At 44.2% G+C, this 21,212-nt stretch overlaps 1 protein-coding gene and 1 long non-coding RNA gene across 4 annotated transcripts in view; both read right to left on the bottom strand.

The window, feature by feature from the left end:
- Nucleotides 1-3,687, bottom strand: part of SLC15A1 (solute carrier family 15 member 1) — a 49,743-nt gene extending 46,056 nt beyond the window's left edge. Inside the window, exons 1-2 of one of the 3 annotated variants that reach the window (XM_073212429.1) lie at nt 3,404-3,687; nt 2,616-2,759 (exon numbers count right to left, since the gene is read on the bottom strand). In XM_073212429.1, the coding sequence (XP_073068530.1) occupies nt 2,616-2,652 (37 nt within the window). In that variant the 5' untranslated portion in view covers nt 2,653-2,759; nt 3,404-3,687. The remainder of the gene's footprint in view (nt 1-2,615; nt 2,760-3,403) is intronic. The other 2 variants (XM_073212426.1, XM_073212427.1) reach the window with 2 other exon arrangements.
- Nucleotides 3,688-6,438: 2,751 nt separating this feature from the next.
- LOC140843348 (uncharacterized) overlaps nt 6,439-21,212 on the bottom strand; it is a 33,440-nt gene continuing 18,666 nt past the window's right edge. Inside the window, exons 2-3 of the long non-coding RNA XR_012120991.1 lie at nt 11,699-11,876; nt 6,439-7,282 (exon numbers count right to left, since the gene is read on the bottom strand). This is a non-coding gene — a long non-coding RNA (uncharacterized lncRNA). The remainder of the gene's footprint in view (nt 7,283-11,698; nt 11,877-21,212) is intronic.

The following is a 21,212-nucleotide window of genomic DNA, read 5'->3' as shown; positions in this document are numbered from 1 at the left end:
TGTCACTGAGTCATCTAGAGCCGCAGTCCTCCAAGTGTGGTCGTGGCCCCAGCAGCACCGCCACCCGGGAACCTGTGTAAATGCTCATCCTTGAGCCCTGCCGAAGCAGAGACTCCGGGGGCAGGGCCCAGCAACCTGCCAGAGTAAGTCCTCACCCACGTGACGCTCATGCACCTCAAAGTATGAAGACCACTGACGTAGAGTAATGTCAACCTGAGAGAACCAAGAATCATAAGTTCTCTCCTCTTGCTGCCTGGGAGGAAGAAGGTTTTCCCAAGGGTCAGATGCCCGAGGGCCCCGCTGGCAGGGAGCAACCTCAGCCTCTTACAGCCTGTAACAGGAATGCCAGCTTCCCTGGGACGTCAGCAATGTTCTTTCCTTCACTCAAGAGCTTCTAGGAGGAAAGAAGGTGCAAGGACTTTAAACGGCCAGCTATGTGACACCTTCAGGGGTATTCCAGCATTCCTGCTCAGGCAGGAAGCCGATTTGAAAACTCATCAGCCTCTCATGCCCAGCTGGCAGGAGGCTGGTGTGGGGGTGGGTGGTCAGGAATATAATAAAGTATCCTTTATTATGTGAATGAATATCTTAAATCAGCCCAGAGGCCCTAGCAGGAGGAGGCAAGAGATGGCTTCATAGCACTTGAAGCCTCCTCATACTTAACGTTCAAGGTCAAAATGTGGCAAATGGCAGAGGAGAGTCTATAGTTTTCCAGGACAAAAGATGGGGACTAACTTGTGCAAGCAAGAACCTTAGCATAGACTTTTGCTCAGCTCTGGCTAAGGGAGAGGAGAGACAGCAAATACTCAAAATCTTCAGTGCAGGCAACCCCAGTCCACAAAGGCCTCACTTGAGAGGCTCTCTGCCATTCCAAAACCCAGTCCACAAGAGAGCCCTGGGGAAACTGGTCTCTTTTCCACACTGACTCTGATAAGCACACCCAGACTTTAAAGCAAAGGTCAACAAACCATGGCTCATGGGCCAAATCAGGCCCACAGCCTGTTTTTGTATGGCTTCAAGCTAAGAATGGTTTCTCAGAACATTTTCAAACAATAGAAAAAACAATTTTTAAAGACTATTTTGTGACACATGAAATGTACATAAAGTTTAATTTCCATGCCCATAAACAAAGTTTTATTGGAACACAGCTCCATCCAATTGTTTACAAATTTTGAACTGTAAGGGCAGAGTTGAGTAGTTGCCCTAGAGACTGCATAGTCTCCTAAGCTGACACTATTTGCTCTCTGGCCCTTTACATTAATGGTTTGTCAATCCTTCTTTAAAGCAAAGGGTTTGCAGTTCACAATCTCAGCAAACACTGTAGCCAGGGTTAGTATGCACTGTCATGCCCAAAGCAACTTTTTTGCCAAAATAAACTTCTTAGTTCATTCCACTGATTCTTGTTCTGTAAGTTCCTGAGTCCTAGACATGCCTTCATGGTACACTTCTGACTCTCGTGCCATCCCTCCCTTTCCTATTGTCCTAATTCTGCCCCGCCATGCCCAGAGTGAGTGAAAGAAGCTAGCGTGAAAATTAGCTGCAATTACACAGGAGACAAAATCAGCCCAAAGCAGTGTTTCTCTAAGAACCATTGCCTTGCTTCTTGCCCTCCTTGCCTTCACCAACCATTCCATATGCTGTCCCAGCAGTCACGAGGGGATCTGAAATAGTTCTGAAAGAATCTTTTCTTAAGAGGGAAAGTTACTGGGCCTGTTCTGTTGAAAAGCATTTTCTAATCATTTGCTTCACTTACAAACTAAACCTAGACTGGAAATTAAGGACTTGAGTAAACATAAAATGGGTGTCTGAATATAAACTTTTTGTTGCTAGTTGCATGCTATGCCAATCTTGACTGCAAAAAAACCCACTTACAGACCAATTTGCCAACTGGGAAGAGTCCATTTATTGCAGACTGTGCTTCAAACACTAACTGCATTTATTCACCAATAACCAGGCTGTGACAGCTCCCCGAACTAGAACTATTTTAGGAAAGTTCTGACTCAGCACAGATGCTACTCAGAGATTTGGTATCTGAAAATCAAACTAAATACTCAGAGCACCTCCCAGAAAACTTACCCGGAGTGACAGCGAATGGTGTCTGAGGTGGGATTGAAAACTCTAGCCCTGGGGTCAGTCGGCCTGTGATGTACACAAGCCGACAGCTCCCACTGAGAGGGAGGCTGCAGCCTCTTTCTGGAGCAACCACGGTCAGCCACAACCAGAAGTCCCAAATGTGAGCTCTACATACACAGATTTTTTGCTACTAAAAGACCAGGACATGGCGTGGCCCAGTGGGATAGGAGACGCATGTGTGTACCGTGCACCAGCTGCTGTGCTCTTATGCACCGCAGTACAACCACTGAGGATGAGGCTGGTACTTCCGTCTAATGGCAAAGCAAGTCCAGGCCCAAAGAGCTTAATTTACTGATGCAAAATCAGAGAGGCAGCAGGTGGTGGAATGGGAGGGTCAGGGAAGACTGTAAGTGTCCACACGAAGTTGGACCTGCTTCTCTCACCCGTGTGACCATGCTGCGCCTGTGGCCCATCCACAGGACTTCTGGGGAGTCCCTTGACTGGCCTTCCCCAGCTTTAAGGGACAAGAAGGCTGGGCTGACCTCTGGTCTCTTCCGGGTCTGCTCTCTGCTTCTGCATTCATCCCTGAGCTCTGTCCTGAGCAGCAGGATTAAGTTCTTTCCTAGATGCTCTGCGGGCACGCCTATGGGGGACCAGCTGCTCTCCTCCGCACCTTCTCTTGGAGCCTGAGGACAGCGGCAGAACGATAAGGGCCATAAGGGTCCCTGCAATTCCCCTTGGGTCAGGCAGGGCTCCCGCTGAGTTCTGGGGTCACCTTGCCAGCCAGCGGCAAGAGTGTCCAGGCAGCCACCAAGCGCCCCCCTTCTCCCCGCGGTGGAGGGAGGTTCTGCCGGCCCTGCCATCACTCCCACCACCCAGGCCAGTTTCAAGCCCACCCCCAGCTCGCAGGGTGGGAGCACGAGGACTGAGGATTCCCAACAGGTGGGCAGGTCAAGGTTATTGCGTTCATTCTGGCAACCTGTGCGTCTGGGCGCCTCGGGGCTTCTGCTTTGTCCCGGGACCGCGGAGACCGCCCCCCACGCCCACCCCGCACGCACCAGATATCGGGTGCCCGCGAGCCCTGCCTCCCGACCCCGCGGGCTCCCCGCCCGGGCTCCCGGGCTCCCGCCGCGCCGGTGCGCGATGCCAGCCCTCCCGGCTCCGCGCGCAGGTCCGCGAGCCGCCGCGACAGCGGGGACCAGCGGGGGACCAGCGCGCAGCCCGGCTCCCCGGCACCGCCTCCTTTGCAGCGGCGCGACTGCGCCCCCCTGCGCCCCCGGCTCCCCTCTGCTCTCGACGACGCCGCCCCAGCCCGGCCACGCGACCCTACCCATGGTGGCGGCTCTGCGACCAGCGAGCGAGGAGCCCAGGCGGGAGAACTTTTCTCAAGGTGTTGCTTCTCTGACTTTGTTTCCAGGCCCTGCCCAGCCACCTGTGCAGCTGGAGGTGGGCAGGCGGGGCGGCCGGGCTCCACCCGTGGAGGCGGTGGAACCGCAGGCGCAGAGGTCAGCGCCCCTTAGTCCCAGCAGGGGGACACCTGGCCCCGGCCAGCACCTGCTAGGCTGCTCCGCCCCAGGCCCTTGAGGGCGGGCGAGAAGTACAGCCGCAGGGCGGCGGAGCGGCGGGCCACCTGGGCCAGGACGCTCTCACCTGAGCGCGCACCTGGGCTTGTTAAAACGCAGGTTCCCAGGCCTCGCCCCGAATTTGCTGACTCAGGTCAGGGGGCCATCCGGGATTTGCATTTCTAAGGAGTGCCCAGGTGCTGCTGCCTGCCGCTGCAGCTGGGAGACCTCACTTCACTTGGGAAACCACTGTGCTGGGAAAACACTACTCTGTGGGGAAGCAAAACTGCGTGGGACATTGGTCAGTTTTATGTGTTGCATACATGTCCCTGTGGCTTTACCTGGAGTGTGAACTATCCAGAGCTTTTCTGGAGGATTCTACTTTCCCCTGAAGAGTAACAAGAACAAAAAATAATAATGCAGAATTATCTCCAAATCAATTTTCTGCTGCTTTGACTGACTTAGGGGAGGAGGGAATTGTGCTCTGCAAACACTGTGAGAAACAATAAAATAGGACACGAAGGCAAGTTTCTATTGCCTTTTTAAAAAATCATGGTAAAATACACATTACAAAATTTGTCATCTGAACTGTTAAGTGGCCCTACGTACATTCACAGCGTTGTGCAGCCGTCGCCACCGTCCATACCTGCAGAACTTCCCATCTCTCCAAACTGGAACTCGGCCCCCATTAGGCACTAACTCCCCATTCGGCCTCCCGCCAGCCCTGCCACCACTCTTCTACTCTCCGTCTCTGTCCCTGTCCTCTAGGTGCCTCAGAGATGTGCTGTCGCATGGGACTTGTCCTTTTGTGTCTGGCTTCTTTCATTTGCTGTAATGTCTTCAAGGTCCATCATGTTGGAGCACGTGTCAGAATTTCTTTGCATTTTCCTGATATTCTGCCGTATGTATGCACCATATTTTGTTCGTTTATTCATCTGCCTCTATTGCCTTTTGAGTCTTAGCAATGCCCCCAGCCACATTGCTCTGGAGACTGTTGTGAGGAAGGAGAAACTGAGGCAGGCTCTTCCCCAGACCTGCCCTTCTCAGGCTTTCTTTGTTGTGTATGAGGACACAGCTCTTCCAGTGGCGGCGTAAGTGATAAATACAGTGTAGTTACCGCAAGTAAAGGGACGGCCGTGCGTAGGAAGGTGAGCTTGCCCTGACGTCTGCACATGGTGGTCATCCTGCCTTTGGATCAGTGTGGGGAGGAAGGGGAAGCTGGTGGCAGTTTATTTTGATTAAAGTTTTCTCTGTGAGGTGGCATTTCTGTTGCTGAGCTCAGGAAGCTTGGAGTCCTGGGCCACTGTAAATGACCCTTTTTCTAGGCCAGTGGTTCTCAAAGTGTGGTCCCCGGACCAGCATCATGAGCACCACCTGGGAACTTGGGACAAATGCCAACTGTTGGGTTCCATACCAGATGTACTGAGTGAGAAACTGTGGATGGAGCTCAGCCGACTTTTCAATAGTGTGAGGCAAATACTCTTTCCTCCACATGTTTATTTAATCCTTCATTTGGCCATTATTTACTTATCACCTCCAAGTGTGAACTGCTTGACTAGTGATAGGCACTGGGCACCCTGTGCTCACAGAACTTACACTCTTTCTCTTTTCAAAGTGACAGGAAGGGGCACCTTATTCGTGACGGAGAAGCACAAATGCAAAACAAAAGCCAAGGGGAAGAGACAGCACTGCTGATCCTAAGTAGATTGCTGATCCCTAGAATCCACTGGAATTCCCAGGATGGGCTGGCCCTGGAGGCCAGGCGTTTCTCACAGATGCTCCTTGGCATGTGGTGTGGCCATTCAGGGGAATAAGAGATGCGGCAGCTTGCATGCCCTCGACCCTATCTCAAGAGAAACACTGCAGCAGCCGTCACTGAACTCCCTTCCCCTCAGCTCTGTGGGTCGGTTCCTGAGGCTACCATATAATTGCTACAAATCTGATAAATAACAGGGATTTATTCTCTTTCAGTTCTGGGGGCCACAGGTCCAAAATCAAGGACCTCTTGAATGTGCACTGATGGGGGGGGGCACCTTCCAAAGGCTTTAGGGGAGGGTCCTTCCCTGACTCGTCCAGCTCCAGGTGGTCCTTGGCTTCTGGCCACATCCCTCCAGTCCTCACATCTCCTCTGTCTTCTCTCCTCCTCTTATAAGGATACTTGTCACTGCAGTGCAGCACAGAGAAGGCAAATAGCGACTCTGTGGCATCTTTCTATACTGATGGACAGGGACTGCAATGGGTATGGGGGGTGACTTGATAATATGAGTAAATGTAGTAACCCCATTTTTTTTTTCATGTGAAACCTTCATAAGAGTGTATTATCAATGATACCTTAAAAAAAAAAGGAGACTTGTCATTGGATTTGGGGCCCACCCTAATCCAGCATGATCTCATCCAAGGCCCTTAACTTAATTCCACCTGTAAAGGCCTTTTTTTCCCAAATAAATTTGCATTCCCAGGCTCGAGGTGGACATACCTTTGGCAGAGGCACCATGGAGCCCACTACACTTCCCAAAGGGCTCCCAGTCTAGCATTTGTGTGTGTGGAATTAGCGAGCTGGTCCTGGAGACCTAGAACTGCTGCTGGGCCTCGGGGGAGGGGACTGTCCTTGTGGTAACTACTGGGGGGACAGGTGAATTTTAGTGGTGATACAGACATGAGCACAAAATGGTAGCAGTGAGAGTCCTCAAAACTAGACCTTCGTTACTGCCTCCTGACGCACCGGCACAGCGCAGCTGTCACAGCAGTCTGTCCTAGTGAAAGCGCTGCCTTGAAAAGGTGGCTTATGAACTTCCTGGAGTCTTAGAGGGTCATTTTCTCTACCTCTGTTCCTCAGATTGTTTGGCTGTAAAGACTTTTTAATTACATTTCAGAGGAAAATCGAGCAGAAGTTTTCCTATAAAGTAGGAAAAAAACAAAATGGAAATGCTAATGGTGAAGGGGTGGACTTTAGGAATAAACAACAAAAGTGGGCCCCATGGCCACCGATTTGAGAAGACAGATTCTGAGACATGGCCAGGGACGGGGGAAGGAGGAATCTGAAGCATAAAGGAATATTAAAGGTCCGATGAAAAGAGGTGCCTGCAGACGAGAACCAGCAGCGGGCCCAGATTCATTCAAATGCTGCCTGGATTCCCACCCCACGCCACTGCAGCTGGACTGGAGTGCCTTATACATGGCTGCTGAGAACCTGTTCTGCAGAAGCACCCTTTGGGTGATGTGGGTATAATTATAAGAAAATGATTTCCTCTTCTTGAACATGCCTTTCTTTAGAATGTTCCAAATTGACTTTAGCTGTATATATTTATATCTGATCAAACTCTTAAAGCAAGGGAATGATGGAGCCATGAAATCAGGGTGCGGGTGCCTTGGCTATAGGTGCACAGCCCGGAGAGGGGCTGCAAGCCTTTGGCAACATCCTGGTGTGGGGTTGGGAGGTGCGCTTATGTTGTTTGTTAATTAGAAAGAAAGGGCAATGACAACAACCACGTGGAATGTTCCTTGGGCATCTTCCATGGGGCAGGGCGGGCCCCTTCACATGGTTTCCAGGGCTTCACAGCTGGTCCGAGAGAATTGCTGGCTTGATGGCGTCACCCTGTATGACCGCGGGCAAGTCACCCTTCCTCCATTCGTTTCATTTTCCTCCCCTGTCAAAGAGAGATTTACCTTCTATTACTGGGTTTATTGTCTTTGCAAAGGATCCAAAGTAGAAGCTGATTATGGGGGAGGGATCATTGTCACCATTGGAAGGTAATATTTATGATCTGAATCATTATCACAGAGGCTCATGTTGTCTTGTTCCTGTCTGTGTCCCAGCTATAAGTTCAGTGTCTAGCTCTTAGTAAATGCTCAACAAATATTTGTTGTGTAATAAACAGGTTCAATCTTATATATATCAATCTCTTACCACATCAAAAATACATATGTATGTATTTAAAAATTTTGTGTATTTATCCAGATACATATGATTTATAATATATACCCACTCAAAATAAGAATTTTTTTCTTTAATAAAAACCTTGGAAGATGAACTTCAATGACAGCCGTAATGTCAGCAGTCCATGGTGTTTGGAGGTGAGCGTGGAGGTGGTTTCTAGGCCCCTGGGTTAGACGCCTATTGGATTGATGGTATTCTCTGGAATCTTGAGGTGCAGTGGGGAGAAGATTGAGGTCAGGATCCAGCGTATCTGGGTTGACTGAGCTCCAGAAGGAATTAAATAGTTTGCAAATTCCTCAATATGGCGCATGGTGAAACTCTGGCCTCTGTGGTCATATTAGTCTTTTCTTTGGTAACAGTTTTATTAGGATGTAATTCACATTCCAGATGAGTTGTCCATTTAAAGCCATCACCACAATTTCAGAGCATTTTCATCACCCCACACCCATTAGCAGTCACCCTCCTCCCCGATTCCTAGGCAACAATTCTCGGCCCTCTGTTTCCTTAGATTTGCCAGTTCTGGACATTTCATAGAAATGGAATCATACAATATGTGGTCCTTTGTGTCTGGCTTCTTTCACTGAGTGTAATGTCTTCAAGGTCCATTCATGTTGTAGCATGTGTCAGAAAGTCCTTTCTTTTTCTTGCTGATTAGTATTCTGTGTATGGATATATAGCACTAGGTTTATGTGGAGTGGAACTGCTGGGTCATATGGTGACTCTAGTCAGTCATCTGAGGGACTGCCAGACTTTCCAAATCTTACATCCGCATCAGCAGCCTATGAGGGCCCCAGTTTCTCCACATCCTCACCAATACTCGCTATTATCTGTCCTTTTGATTACAGCCATCTCAGTGGGAGTGAAGTGATGTTACTTATTTTCAATATTAAAAATTTTTAATATATGTTTTAACATATTTACATAAAATTTTAACATATTTAATATATTTTAAAGTTAGTGGAAGCATTTGAAATATTTCTTCACCATCTTTTCTTTAGAGTACAGCATGTACCTCCACTTCCCAAAACTGTAGTGAGAGTATGGCCACTGGTATGGGCAGAGTCACTGCTGGGCTGTGTCCTTGCTGGGCTAGAGGGCCAAGGGTGGAAGGCACAGGCTGGGGGTGGGCATGGGGTGGGCAGAGTCACTGCTGGGCTGTGTCCTCGCTGGGCTAGAGGGCCAAGGGTGGAAGGCACAGGGAGAGGGTGGGCATGGGGTGGGCAGAGTCACTGCTGGGCTAGAGGGCCAAGGGTAGAAGGCACAGGCTGGGGGTGGGCATGGGGTGGAGAAGGCAGTGTCGGATGGAGAAGGACAAAGAACGGGCAGATCATCACAAAAGGTCTATTTTGAACAAAAGGTCTATTTTAGGATAATCTATGAGGTTGATTCCTTGTGAACAGCCTGCTCTTTCTGAATTATTTTCCTCGCACAAATGCCTGCTGTTCCTTAGCTATCAAGGTCTTCGTACCCCCTTTCTCCATCAAAATCTACTCCCAAGAAAGAATCCAGTAACTCACCCACACTATGAAATAAATGCCTGAGAAGCCGTAAAGTGAATTTTTTTCTTGGAATATCTGCATTTTAACAGAGCAGGGGGCAGGGGAAGCCACCTATTTAAACAAAGGAAACTGTCTGTAAAACAGACAGAAGGGAAGAAGGATTAGAAGCAAGAGTTTCTTCCCAACATTTAGGAAATTATCCACATGGCCACCCACTCTGCCCGAGGGCTAGCTTGCCCCTGATGACATGTGGAGGGGCTGAGGGGGAGCCCCAGTCCAGACTTCTCCGTGGCCTCCTCTTTTACTCTTACAACACAATGCTGAGCAGAAGCTTACGGGCAACAGGAACATGGGCAGAGCCCGGGCAGATGAGGGCCTGTGACCCCAGACTGGTGCACTCAGGTAGAACCAGCAAAGAGAGAAAATGGGGAACTGATCTGGGGGTGTGAGCCATCTGACCTCATCATCTGAGGGCCACAACTGTCTCACTTCACATTAAGAAAATAACAACAATTGCAAAATAAAGTAATTTTTGGTATAAAAATTTGTATCACTTTTTTTAGGGGAAATAAAGGCTATCAAATAATTCTTCACCTCCATAGGGTGAGAGACCAAATGACATAATTAAATAACATATTTCTCATCCTCAGATCAAGTTCACCCTCCTTAGACACTTGGAAGGGAACTAAAAATAGTTCTGTGTGATCAGCAGTAGATGCTGAAAACTTTTCAATATCTGGACTGTCACTGCTTCAGAAAGTGTTTGGAAAATGTATTTTGGAAAAACCTCTTCTAATTAATATAAAACCTCTGGGACATACCAAAATGAAAAAGGAAGCAGAAGCCCTTTAAATTTCCCATATACTCTCTCCACTGCCTTTTAAAAAATAAATAAATAAATAAATTTATGATTTTTTTAGTTGCTTACAGAAATTATCTCAAACTGCCAGGCACAAAAATGGTAATGCCTCATGAATTACTGGGTGATTTGCCAATAATATTGCAACTTACTTATTATCTGATACAAGAAATACAGACACAAACACCCCATTTAGCCATGTCAGGTTAAATTACACAGAACTAGAGTTTGTCAAAGTTCATTTCCTCAAATGACCCACTTTAGACAATCACTATGAATTTAAAATAATATAGGGGATGGAGTCTTGAGAATGTACTGTGAATAAATATATACTTCTGACATCTGATTCACTTATATCGAATTACTCAATTTTATTTTCTAGAATTAAGACATATCATCTCTCCAAATGCCATGGATGGCACAGATTTTGAAAATTCAAGTATTTCCAAACTATATCACTTAATTTATCTGTCAAATTTTATACCACTGAAATCTCTATTACTGGGGAAAAACAGGATAGATACTTTTTTGGTATGGCAAGTCTATATTCAAACGTTTGAGGAACTGCCAAACAAGAAAATATCCTTTTTTTGGTGACAGTGTATTGGTTTCCCATTGCTGCTATAATTAATTACTGAAAACTAAAACAACACAAATGTATTATAGTTCTGGAGGCTACAGTCCAAAAAGGGTCTTATGGGCTAAAACCCAGGTGCTGGCGAGGAGTCCCTTTCCTCCCCTTCTCCAGCTTCTAGAGGCGCCGTCCTTCCTTGCAATGTGTGGTCCTCTCCTCCACCTCCAAAGCCAGCCGCGTGGCCCCTTCAAAGCTCTTTCCCTCTGACTTCTGCTTTGCTGTCATGACTCCTTCTCTGCCTCTGACCTCCTTGCCTCCTTCTTATAAGGACCCTTGTGATCACACTGGGCCTGCCTGGATAATCCAGGATAATCTCATCTCTGAAGTCCTTTTTGCCTTGTAAGGTCACATATTCACTCAGATTCTGGGGATTTGGGCACAGACATCTTCTGGCAGGCAGAGGGCATTTTGCTGTCCACAATGGGCGGCTAGGAAGCTAGAATACTAGCTTATCTCACGGTGACTGAGAAGCCCAGATCATTTCTTAATATTGTTTAAAAGTGGTAATATCTAACTGAGGACTGCTTTGCGTGAGCTGGTGTTTTCTTAGAGGGAATCGGTATGGCACAATGGATAAAGAAGCATATTTGGATAGCATCAAGTCCATTCCTGAAACTCACCACTAATGCATGAAACAAACAAAAGAAAAAGCAAGTGAATATGTAAAATATCCTGGTCACGGACTGTCCTGTGTGTATAAAGGTCCTCAAGGTATATAAGGCCTCAGACGTGATGGACCAGAGCACTACATCACTTTCCTCATGCGGTTAGAGTACCAATCTTACTGGGAAAGAAGTTAGGGGGGCATGGGAATATTTAAATATTATGATATGAATATGTACAAATTAGACCCTTTGTTATCATTAGAATCACCTAGCCACCCTAAAAACCCTTTGGGAATGTTAAGAAATTGGCAGTTTATAGAGATGGGCAACCACAGAATATTATATCTGGTCTCAAAATGTCTCCCCAGGATGTTTATGACAAAGGGAAAAATAGAAACTTCACAGTGGAAAAGCCCACCAGATATCACCTTGACCAAGCGATCAAGGTCAACATCACCAAGAATAAGACACACGTGTCCCGACACGATGCACCGAGAAGGGCACACCATCCCTTCAGTAGGCTACTCACCCAAATGCGTTCCTCCATCTTGAGCAAACACCAGACAAGTCCAAAATGAGCAACAGGCGACACGGTAGCTGACTGGTGTGCTCCACCACGGGACAGTTACAGAAAGCAAGGGAGACGGAGGAACTGTCGCAGATTGGAGAGACGGAAGACATGTTGACAACTAACGGCCATGTGGGATCTGGGAGGAGAAAGTGGATGGCAGAGGAAACATCAGTGAAATTCACACCTGGTCTGCCATTTGAGCTGACACCCTGTTACCCTCCGGGGTGCGGTCACTGCACGGGGGTTGTGTCTGATAACATGAGGGGGCCTGGGAGACAATATGTGGTAACTCTTCACTCTTCTTGTAATTTTTCTGTAAGTCTAAAACTTTTTTAAAATAATATTGTGAAGATACAGCATCTAAGCTATATTTTTTGATAGATGGTAGCAATTTAAAATTTTTATGCAATGAATTGAATGCAGATTTTTTTCTCATAAAACCAGGTAACACAAAGTTTACCATCTTAGTCATTTTGCAGTGTAGCATTCAGCAGTTTTCACTGTACGCATCATGTGTAACAGCTGTGGGGCTCTTTCACTGTGTAGAACGGCTACTGCACTCACTGAACAAGCACTGAACCCCTTCCCCCGACGCCAGCCCCGGCCACCACCAGTTTACTGTCTGTCGCTGTGAGTCTGACTATGCTTAGATACTTCAAATCTGAATGCTGCATTCAACATGGGTGTGCAACTCCCACTTCGAGACCCTGTTTTCAGTTCCTTTGGAAATATACCTGGAAATAGGTCTGCCGCGCCATGTAGTAATTCTGTTCTTAACTTTTTTGCAGAACCTCCATACTGTTTTCCACAGCACTCTAGGCTTTCTTAGTAACAGGTTTACTGAGATATAATTGACCTACCAATTTTAAACATTCTGAAGGGTATGCTTCAGTGGCTTGTAGTACAGCCACAGAGTTATGCAACTATTACCACACTCCAAGAACATTTTCATCAGCCCCCCAAAGAAAGCCTGTGCCTACTGCAGTCATTCCTCGCTTCTCCCATCTTCTCCCAGCCCAAGAAAATGGCCGGTCCAATTTCCATCTCCAGGAATCCGCCCGTTCTGGATATTCTGCAGGAATGGAACCATACAATATGTGGTCCTTAGTGCCTGGCTCTTCACCATGATCATTTTTAGTCATGGACATGTGAGTTCTTTTGGTAATTAACTTCCATAATTCTAATACAACTGTAAGTCTGTTTCATGATGCATTAACTCCATATTTAGACTCCCCAGTATGAAAATGAGAATTTAGCTCACTTATACCACCCCTCTTGTACCTCCCCTCTCTTCTTTTCAATGTCAGATAGTTTTAAAAACATTTTTTTTAGTTCTTTAATTAGCTACCTCAATAACTTCAAGTAGTATCTGTAATTATACGTTTGTCTTAGATAGTATTTCCTTACTTTCCATAGATAGGACATTAGGCCTTTGGACTCCTATTTTCTTTTTTAACCTGATCTCTCTTCTTTCATCTCCAAAGGTCTGGCTGTTGTCTGACTCTTCAGTAGTTGAGGCTGAGAACATGTACATTCTGGTGACAGTCTTCTATACATGGCCTTTCAGGTTAATTATATAAATCAAAATCCAGTAAGTAGCATTATCCAGTTAGGATCATAAATGTTCACAGCAGACCCAAACAGTAGAAGCTGATTACATTTTTCTGACACATTTTCAGATTACATTTACTCAGTGGTTCCAGTGCTACATTCTTCTGCCATGCCAACGATAATGTTCCAAATGTCAGTGGATTTCCTCTCTAATGCTCCACCAATTGTTCTGTTGTATTGCTTTATTTTCTTGTTTATAATTGCATTTATTTTTTCCTTACTGACAGAATATGTGCTTTCACCTTATTCTGAAATTATCCAACCCTTCAGCCATGTTTTCTATTATATGGAATCCACTTCATTCTAGAAGACTCCCTCTCACATCTCATTCCCATCAGGGTTCATTGCTCTGGGAGCCCTGGGCATGGCCGCTGTCCTGGGACTTCCCTTTAGTGCGCTTCCCAGTAGGACTTCTCTTATTGGACCCCATGACTGCCTGCTTACCTGACTTCCTTCTCCCATATTCTCTCTCTCTCTCCCTCCTGCCCTTTCTTCTTTTGATCACATCATCAGAAATGGTGATTGGCAAACCAATTTTCTGCATGCCTGAAAAGATCTTTATTTTGCTCCTAAATATGAATAAAATTCTTTGTTGGAATTCAATTTCTCTCAGCTTGATGAAGACATTGCCTCTTATCTTCTAATGACAGCATTGCTAGTGAGTTTAATATCAGGCTATTTTTTCACAGTAGTCTTTTCTTTCCACTTCTGAAAACTTAGATTTTATTATTCTATGAAAATGTGTCTACATATGGTTCTTCTGTCATCCATTTTCTGAGTATTTTTAATTTGGAAGCATCTTGAACTCCGGGAAACTTTCTGTTATTGTCTTATATCATTTCCTCTCCTCCATTTCCTTGGTTCGCCTTTTCTCAGAAACTGTTAGTTATTGGCCTCCTAATCCTCTCTCTTTTTTAATGTACCACATTTTCTGACTATTAGGATTATGCAAAATTTCTTTATTTTTTTATCCCTTGAATTTTTATTCAGAAAAAAAATATTTTAATGTCTAAGAGCTCTTTCTTGACTTACTTAAATATGGACAACCTCCGTGAATCCCTCTGAGGGTACAAATTGAAATTTCAAAGTGAGATCCTCTTGTCATCCCTAAATCATCTCCGTTCCCCACCCGGGCCCCGTTCATTCATCCAGAGCCTTCTCTTTTAAGTTGCTGGAGCCCTTCTAAGCTTGGTGAGCCTTCTTTATTTGTTCCTTTGAAGAATGAAGGAATGTGTAGACTTCTCTGGGCAGCCATCACGGGCTTCCCTGGCAGCTGGCCAGGTAGACTGATGTCTTCAGTGGGCCTTTCCTACGAATGGAGAGGCTGATGGTGGCAGCTCGGGTGTGTAAGGAGCAGGGGTGCGTGGGGCAGAGGCTCATTCTGACTCATGGGCCAAGGGTGCACATCACTTCCCAGCTCCACCTCCAGACTTCAGATGGGTAGCTTGATATCAGCCATGGTAGGAGTATCTGAAAAAAGGAAATTGGCTCATGCTGCTAATCAGGGCTCTTGTTTTTCTCAGAGAGGCGATTGTTAAATATTTGCCAACACATCACTGGTAAGGAGGGTTGACAGGCAGGTTTCACTTTAAGAGTATGGGGGTGGGTTTTAATTTGCATTTTCCCAATAACCAGTAATACTGCGCATATTTCCATGTGCTTAATAGCCATCTGCATATCTTCTCTGGGGAAATGTCTATTCAAAGATTTTTGCCCATTTTTAAATTGGTTGTTGGTCTTCTTATTGATTTGTAAGGGCTGAATATATTCTTTATATATTCTGAATATAATTATATATCCTGATTAAGTTCTTTATTAGAAATGCAATTTGCAGATATTTTCCCCTCCTCTATTGTTTTATATTTTGATGAAATCCATTTATCAATATTTTTTATGGATTATGCTTTTGTTGTCAGTTATCCTTAGCTATTCATAGCGATTACTGTCCTTTTCCAAGATCACAAAAATTTATTACTATGTTTTCTTCTAGAAGTTTTACAACTTCTTACATTTAGGTCAATGACCCATTTTGGTGTGAGGTAAAGATCAAAGTTTATTTTTTTATATGGATATCCAATTTTCCCAACACTATATGTTGAAAAGATTATTCTTTTCCACCACTGAATTATATTGAGACCCTTGTCAAAAATCAATTTCTCATAAATATAAGGGTTCTCTCTGGACTTTCTCTTCTGTTTCATTGATCTATACTTCTATACTTACACAAAATCCCACACTCGCTCGATTACTGTAGTCGTACTAAGTTTTGAAATCTGCTAGTGTAAATCCTCCAACTTTGTTCTTTAGTTCAAGATTTTTTTGTCTATCCTAGGCTCTTTGCATTTACATACAAATTTTAGGGTTGGCTAAGAGAGGGAGGAGAAAGTGTGAGGGGAATGGGAGGGAAAGGGTAGTGGGGGGACTAACTGGCAGCATATCATTATAAATAGCTATGACATAATTTTTAGAGAGCAGATTATTTTAAGACCACATGTTTTTGTTTCCTTTATGTTTTATATTTCAAATGATATAAAATCTATTATTCATATTAAATTCTACATGTATTTATAAAGATCTACTATACTCAGTAATGTTCCCTAATATCTGCTCAGACTACACTACGTACATTTATTTCTTGAAAAAAGAAAACACAGAGTGAATGGTATGAACTTAACAAGGGTACAGAACTCTCACAACTGCAGAATGAATCAGCTTCCCTGAGGCACAAATCTATGAACCACAAACTCCATAAAGATAAAACTGCATGCACAGAAGAAAACAAGTTTAGAGCAAGGTTGTAAATGAGCAATGTGATAGGAGGTGTTATTTTGTTACAAGGTTCATGATACATGTTCCTTTCTAATGATTCTATGTAAGTCCCACAATCACAGAATTCTTTATAAAACACATTTATGAAAAATGTGTTCTTTATAAAAACTACGACCCTCCAAAACACCAATGTATTTTAATGACGAATTTGAAGCTTTTCTTTGTGATGATAAGCTGTCAAGGATAGCTTAATATGACTACCCCTAGCTGGGCTTTGATTCTCATGTTCGGCTACATGGGTCCACAGGCTTTGGGGACAGGACAGGAGACAGGACTATGTTAACTGGATTGTTCAGTCTCCTTCAGGCCTCTAAAAAATATCCTTTAACTCTTATGAGAAACTGCTCTTACAGTTTCAATATTCTACCTTTAAGAGGAAGATTTTTTTCTTTTTTTTTTGAAGGAGTAACTTAATTACCACAAACTTGGTGACTTAAAGCAACAGGTAATTATTCTCTCTGAGATCTGGAGACCAGAAGTCCCGATCAGAATGTCAGTAGGTCCACACTCCTGCTAAGGAAAAATCCTTCCTTTTCTCTTCTACCTCTGTGGCTGCTGGCATTTCTCAGCTTGTGACAACATCACTCCAATCTCTGTCTCTGTCTTCATATTGCCTTCTTCTCTTTCATGTGTCCTCAAATCTCCCTCTGCCTCTTTTTTATAAGGATTTGTAGGATTGCATTTAGGGCTTATCGTGGAAAACCAGGTGCATCTTAACTTAATCACACCTGCAAAGACCCTGTTTCCATAAAATTAACATTTACAAATTCCAGGGATTGGGACCCACCTTTGGGAAAGTCATTGGTCTACCTATCACACCTACTGTTCTATTTTTTACTGTTGCTGGTTGGCTTCTAAGTCCTTACCTTCTTTGGGTAAGGTCACTGGTAGAATACCGCTGCTCACTTAGTCAGCGACATAACTGGTTACCTTGTGCTCACTGTGGGTCCCACTGAAGTCCCACACATCATGGGTCCACAGGAATTTTGTGCTCATGGGGCATCGTGAACATGATACGCCAATGGGGCAGGGAGGAATAGCAGCAGACGCTGCATATGGGCGTGCCTCGAGTACCCCCGAGCATGCTCCAGTGTCCCACTGGCCTTAGCAAACACAAATGCAAAGATAAAACTTTTAGGAGTTTCAAGATGGTGACAGCAGAGCTTAAACCAAGTACAGGACCTTTCTCAGCTTGGGGCCCCAGGTGACTGCACCGGGCACACGCCCATAAAGCCAGCTCTGGTTGTATTTGCCTTCACGAGGTACAAAAATGTTTAAATTAAAGGTTGACAGTTTAGTTTAAATTGTTTTATACCCTCCCAGTCCCAACCTTTGCTAACATCACTGCTGGTAACCCACTGAAGTCCCTGAAGCTCTAGAGTCATACATACCTGGTTTGGGTTCTCAGTTTTGTTCCTTATTTTGTGTGTAAGGGGGCAGGTTATTTAATCTTTCTAGCCACAAATGTAAAAATACAGATAATGGTACTTAACCCATGGGCGGGGAAGAAGGGCATAATATGCAAAACGTCTAGTCCTAGCATTCCCACAGAACAAGGAAGTGCTAAAAAATGGGAGCAATTTTTATTATAGAGAGAATGACTTGCATAAGCACACATATGACCTACTCCCTCGGGGTTCTTGGGGAGGAAGCCTCACGTCGGAGGAATGGCACGGGATGAGTGGAGCTGAAAACCTAGGACGGATTCCAGCTCACTCAAGCAGGAGCTGCACGAACCTTCGCTTTTCCATGCACGTAACAGAGTGATATTGTTGCCTATCTCATCAAGTTGCAGAGAGGTTTAATAGGTACAGTGTGAATGAAAGTACTCCATAAAGTACACCGGATGTTAGTCACGACTCTAGCAGACCACCACCTTTGTGGAGCTGCAATAGGTGAGGATCATTTAAAAGAAGCTGGAATTAAGAGCGGAATTTTGCCCATCCTTTCCTTTTCAATCTTTCTGAATCACTTTGTTTTAGATGTCCATCCCTTGCAAACAGCACAGAGTTGATTTGCTTTGTGAGCCAATCAGAAATTCTTTTTGACAGGCAAGTTAAGCTCATGAATAGACATTTGATTTTAGTTCTGTCATTTTATTTCATGTTTTAGGGTATCATAGTTTAAAAAAAGCTTTTCATTATGTGGTCATTTTCTTTGTATTTTAAAAGCTTTATAGAGATACAATGCATGTAATGAAAACTTCACCCACTCTAAGGGTGTAGTTTAGTTCTTTGTATTTTGGGAGGCTTAGTTTTTGCAGATATTTAGGGAGGAAGATTTGTATTTTTGTAAGGCGGTTAGTTTACAACCTCATGGAATAATTTCCTTAGTCATCTGTTTCTTTAGGTAGGATCAACTGTTCCCTGCTGTGGGGAATAACATCAAAATTCTTCTCTTCCTGTTTAATCCCTTTCCCTTCTTCACCACCCAATCTACTGGAGTTTTCTTTCTGGTGTTTACATTTGTCCTGATGCCAATGCGTATACTTCTGTTACTTCATTTGACAGCTGTAAGGGACATTTTTGACACCCAGCTAGTAGAGATGAGGCAATCAGGGAGTTCCCTGACTCTCTGCCTCTTTTCTGTCTTTCCTGATGAGTTGTATCAGCTGCATCCTTTCTAGCTTCTCGAGGCTCAAAACATTTACATTTTGATTTGTCACTTTTTTCTCACATTTGTTTTAGTTGCAGTGGTATTTTTAAATGAATTCAGTGCTCACCAATTTCCCAGTTATCCTTTGGTGAATGCATTTCATTTATTCATAGTTCCTGAAAGGCTCAAGGGAATAATATTCCCTGGGAAATATTCTACCAGCAAGATTGTGTCACCTCAGTGGGGACAATATGAAACAGTAAAGCAAACTTTCCTTTCAATGAGAGAGTCGGTGACCAGCAAGGAAAACAGCTCCATTAACTTAATGTGTTACTGATCTCTGAAAACAAGGTTTACTGCAACACACTTTTGAGTACTGTATGACTCTGAGGATCCTTCTCTCTGAATATCCTGCAAACAACAAGGCTGACAGAGTGGACCAGAAACTCAAAATGCTCACCATCACTAATCATCAGGGAAATGCAAACCAAAACCACAATGAAGTAATACGTCACACCAGTCAGAGTGACTAAAAGACAGAACCAAACAAGCACCGGCAAGGACTGGGAGAAAAGGGAGCCCTCCTACGCTGCTGGTGGTCATGTAAATGGTGCAGCTACCGTGGAAAGCAGTATGGAGGTTCCTCAAAAAACTAAACATAGAAAAAGCATATGACCCAGTGATTTCACATCCGGTAATTTACCTGAAGAAAACAGAATCACTACTTCAAAAAGATACATGCATTCCTGTGTTGATAGCAGCACTATTTACAATAGCCAAGATATGGAAGCAACCTAAGTGTCCATTGGTAGATGAATGGATAAAGGAGATGTGGTAAAATATACAATGGAATATCACTGTGGATAAAATGAGAGTTTCTGTGGCCAGGATTCTCACCTGACCGTGGTTGACTAGCCCACTGCACACCTGTGGGCAATTTGACTCTATAAAAAGAGCTCCGCCCAGTGCTCTGGGCATGACATGGTGGCAGGGCTGCAAGACTGCAAGAGAGCAGAGCAGAGGCTGGAGTGGTGGCAGCGCCGAGGACAGAGGCCCAGAGAACGGCTGTTCAGGACAGTTGTGCAGACAGAGGGGCCCAGAGGACGGCTGTGCGGACAGAGGGTCCCAGAGGCAGAGACCGGCTTGCTGCATGGAGACTCACTCTGAGTGAATGGGATTTTAGTGACTGACCTGCCACCTGGAAATAAAGTTGGGTATAACCCTTTCACCCCAAGAACGTTTTGCTGTCATTTCTTTGGTCACAGTGAATCCATAGCGAACTTGCCTGGGGCTGAAACCCACTGGCAAGACAATCACTTAGTCATAAGAACGAAATCTTGCCATTTTTAACATGGATGGACCTAGAGGGTCTCATGCTAATGGAAATAAGTCAGACAAAGAAAGACAAATGTCATATTATTCCATGTATATGTAGAATCTAAAAAACAAGACAAACAAAACAAATAGACATAAATACAGAGAACAGACTGGTGGTTACAATAGGGAAGGGGTGAAATAGGTGGAGGAGATAAAGAGGTACAAACTTCCAACCATGAAATTGTCACAGGGATGAAAAGTACAGCATAGGGAATATAGTCAATAATAAAGTGATAACTTAGTGTGGCAACAGATGGGAACCATACTTACCATGGTGAGCACTTAGTAATGTATATAAATGTTGAATCACTGTGTTGTATACCTGAAACCAATATAATACTGTCTATCAACTATATTTCAATAAGAAAAAAAGGAGTAAGTTTTATTCTTGATTTCATGGAGCTGATAAGTACAGAGAAAAAAGTAATTCTCTGTACGGAAGTTTTCTTATCTGTAAAACAGATCAAATAATGCTCATTTCTCATTGCCCGGGTGACTGTGTGCTAAGATGCTAGTGTGTTACCGTCCGTGAGAAAGAGGGGTCTGCAGAGGCTAGATATGCACTAACCCTCCCTACCCCGGGCTATTCAGGAAGTAATGTTTGCTCTCCGCAGTAAGGGCACTGGGAAATTATCTTTGCCATCACATAAACTGGTTCTCTAAACCTAGTAACGAGAAGAGATAACAGCCTTCCTGAAGATAAGAAAGTTACCTTCATGTTTTCAGCAAAATCAGTGGACAGTGTTTTTTTTAAGACATCTTTTTTACCCCTCTGAATGTAATATAGTTTCATTATAAAACTTATGGAAAATCCTGAGAAGTATATAGAAAAAATTCTAGAGAGAGCTAATGTTATTGTTTTATTGTACTTCTCTGTGAACTTTTCTTTACACATAAATGAGTAAACTTAGGAACACTGGATTATATCATACATGTTTTATAACCTTTCATTATAATTTTCACAGTACCTTATGTCATGGACATTTTTCCATGTTACTAAGTAGTCTTAAATGATTTTTTTAAATGGCTGTAAGTGTATCATTATAAATAGGTGTCATAA

Source organism: Manis javanica, chromosome 9 (assembly GCF_040802235.1).
Source record: "Manis javanica isolate MJ-LG chromosome 9, MJ_LKY, whole genome shotgun sequence".
Taxonomy (NCBI): domain Eukaryota; kingdom Metazoa; phylum Chordata; class Mammalia; order Pholidota; family Manidae; genus Manis; species Manis javanica.
The sequence above is the reverse complement of the archived record's forward strand: the minus strand, read 5'-3'. Positions and strand labels throughout refer to the sequence as shown.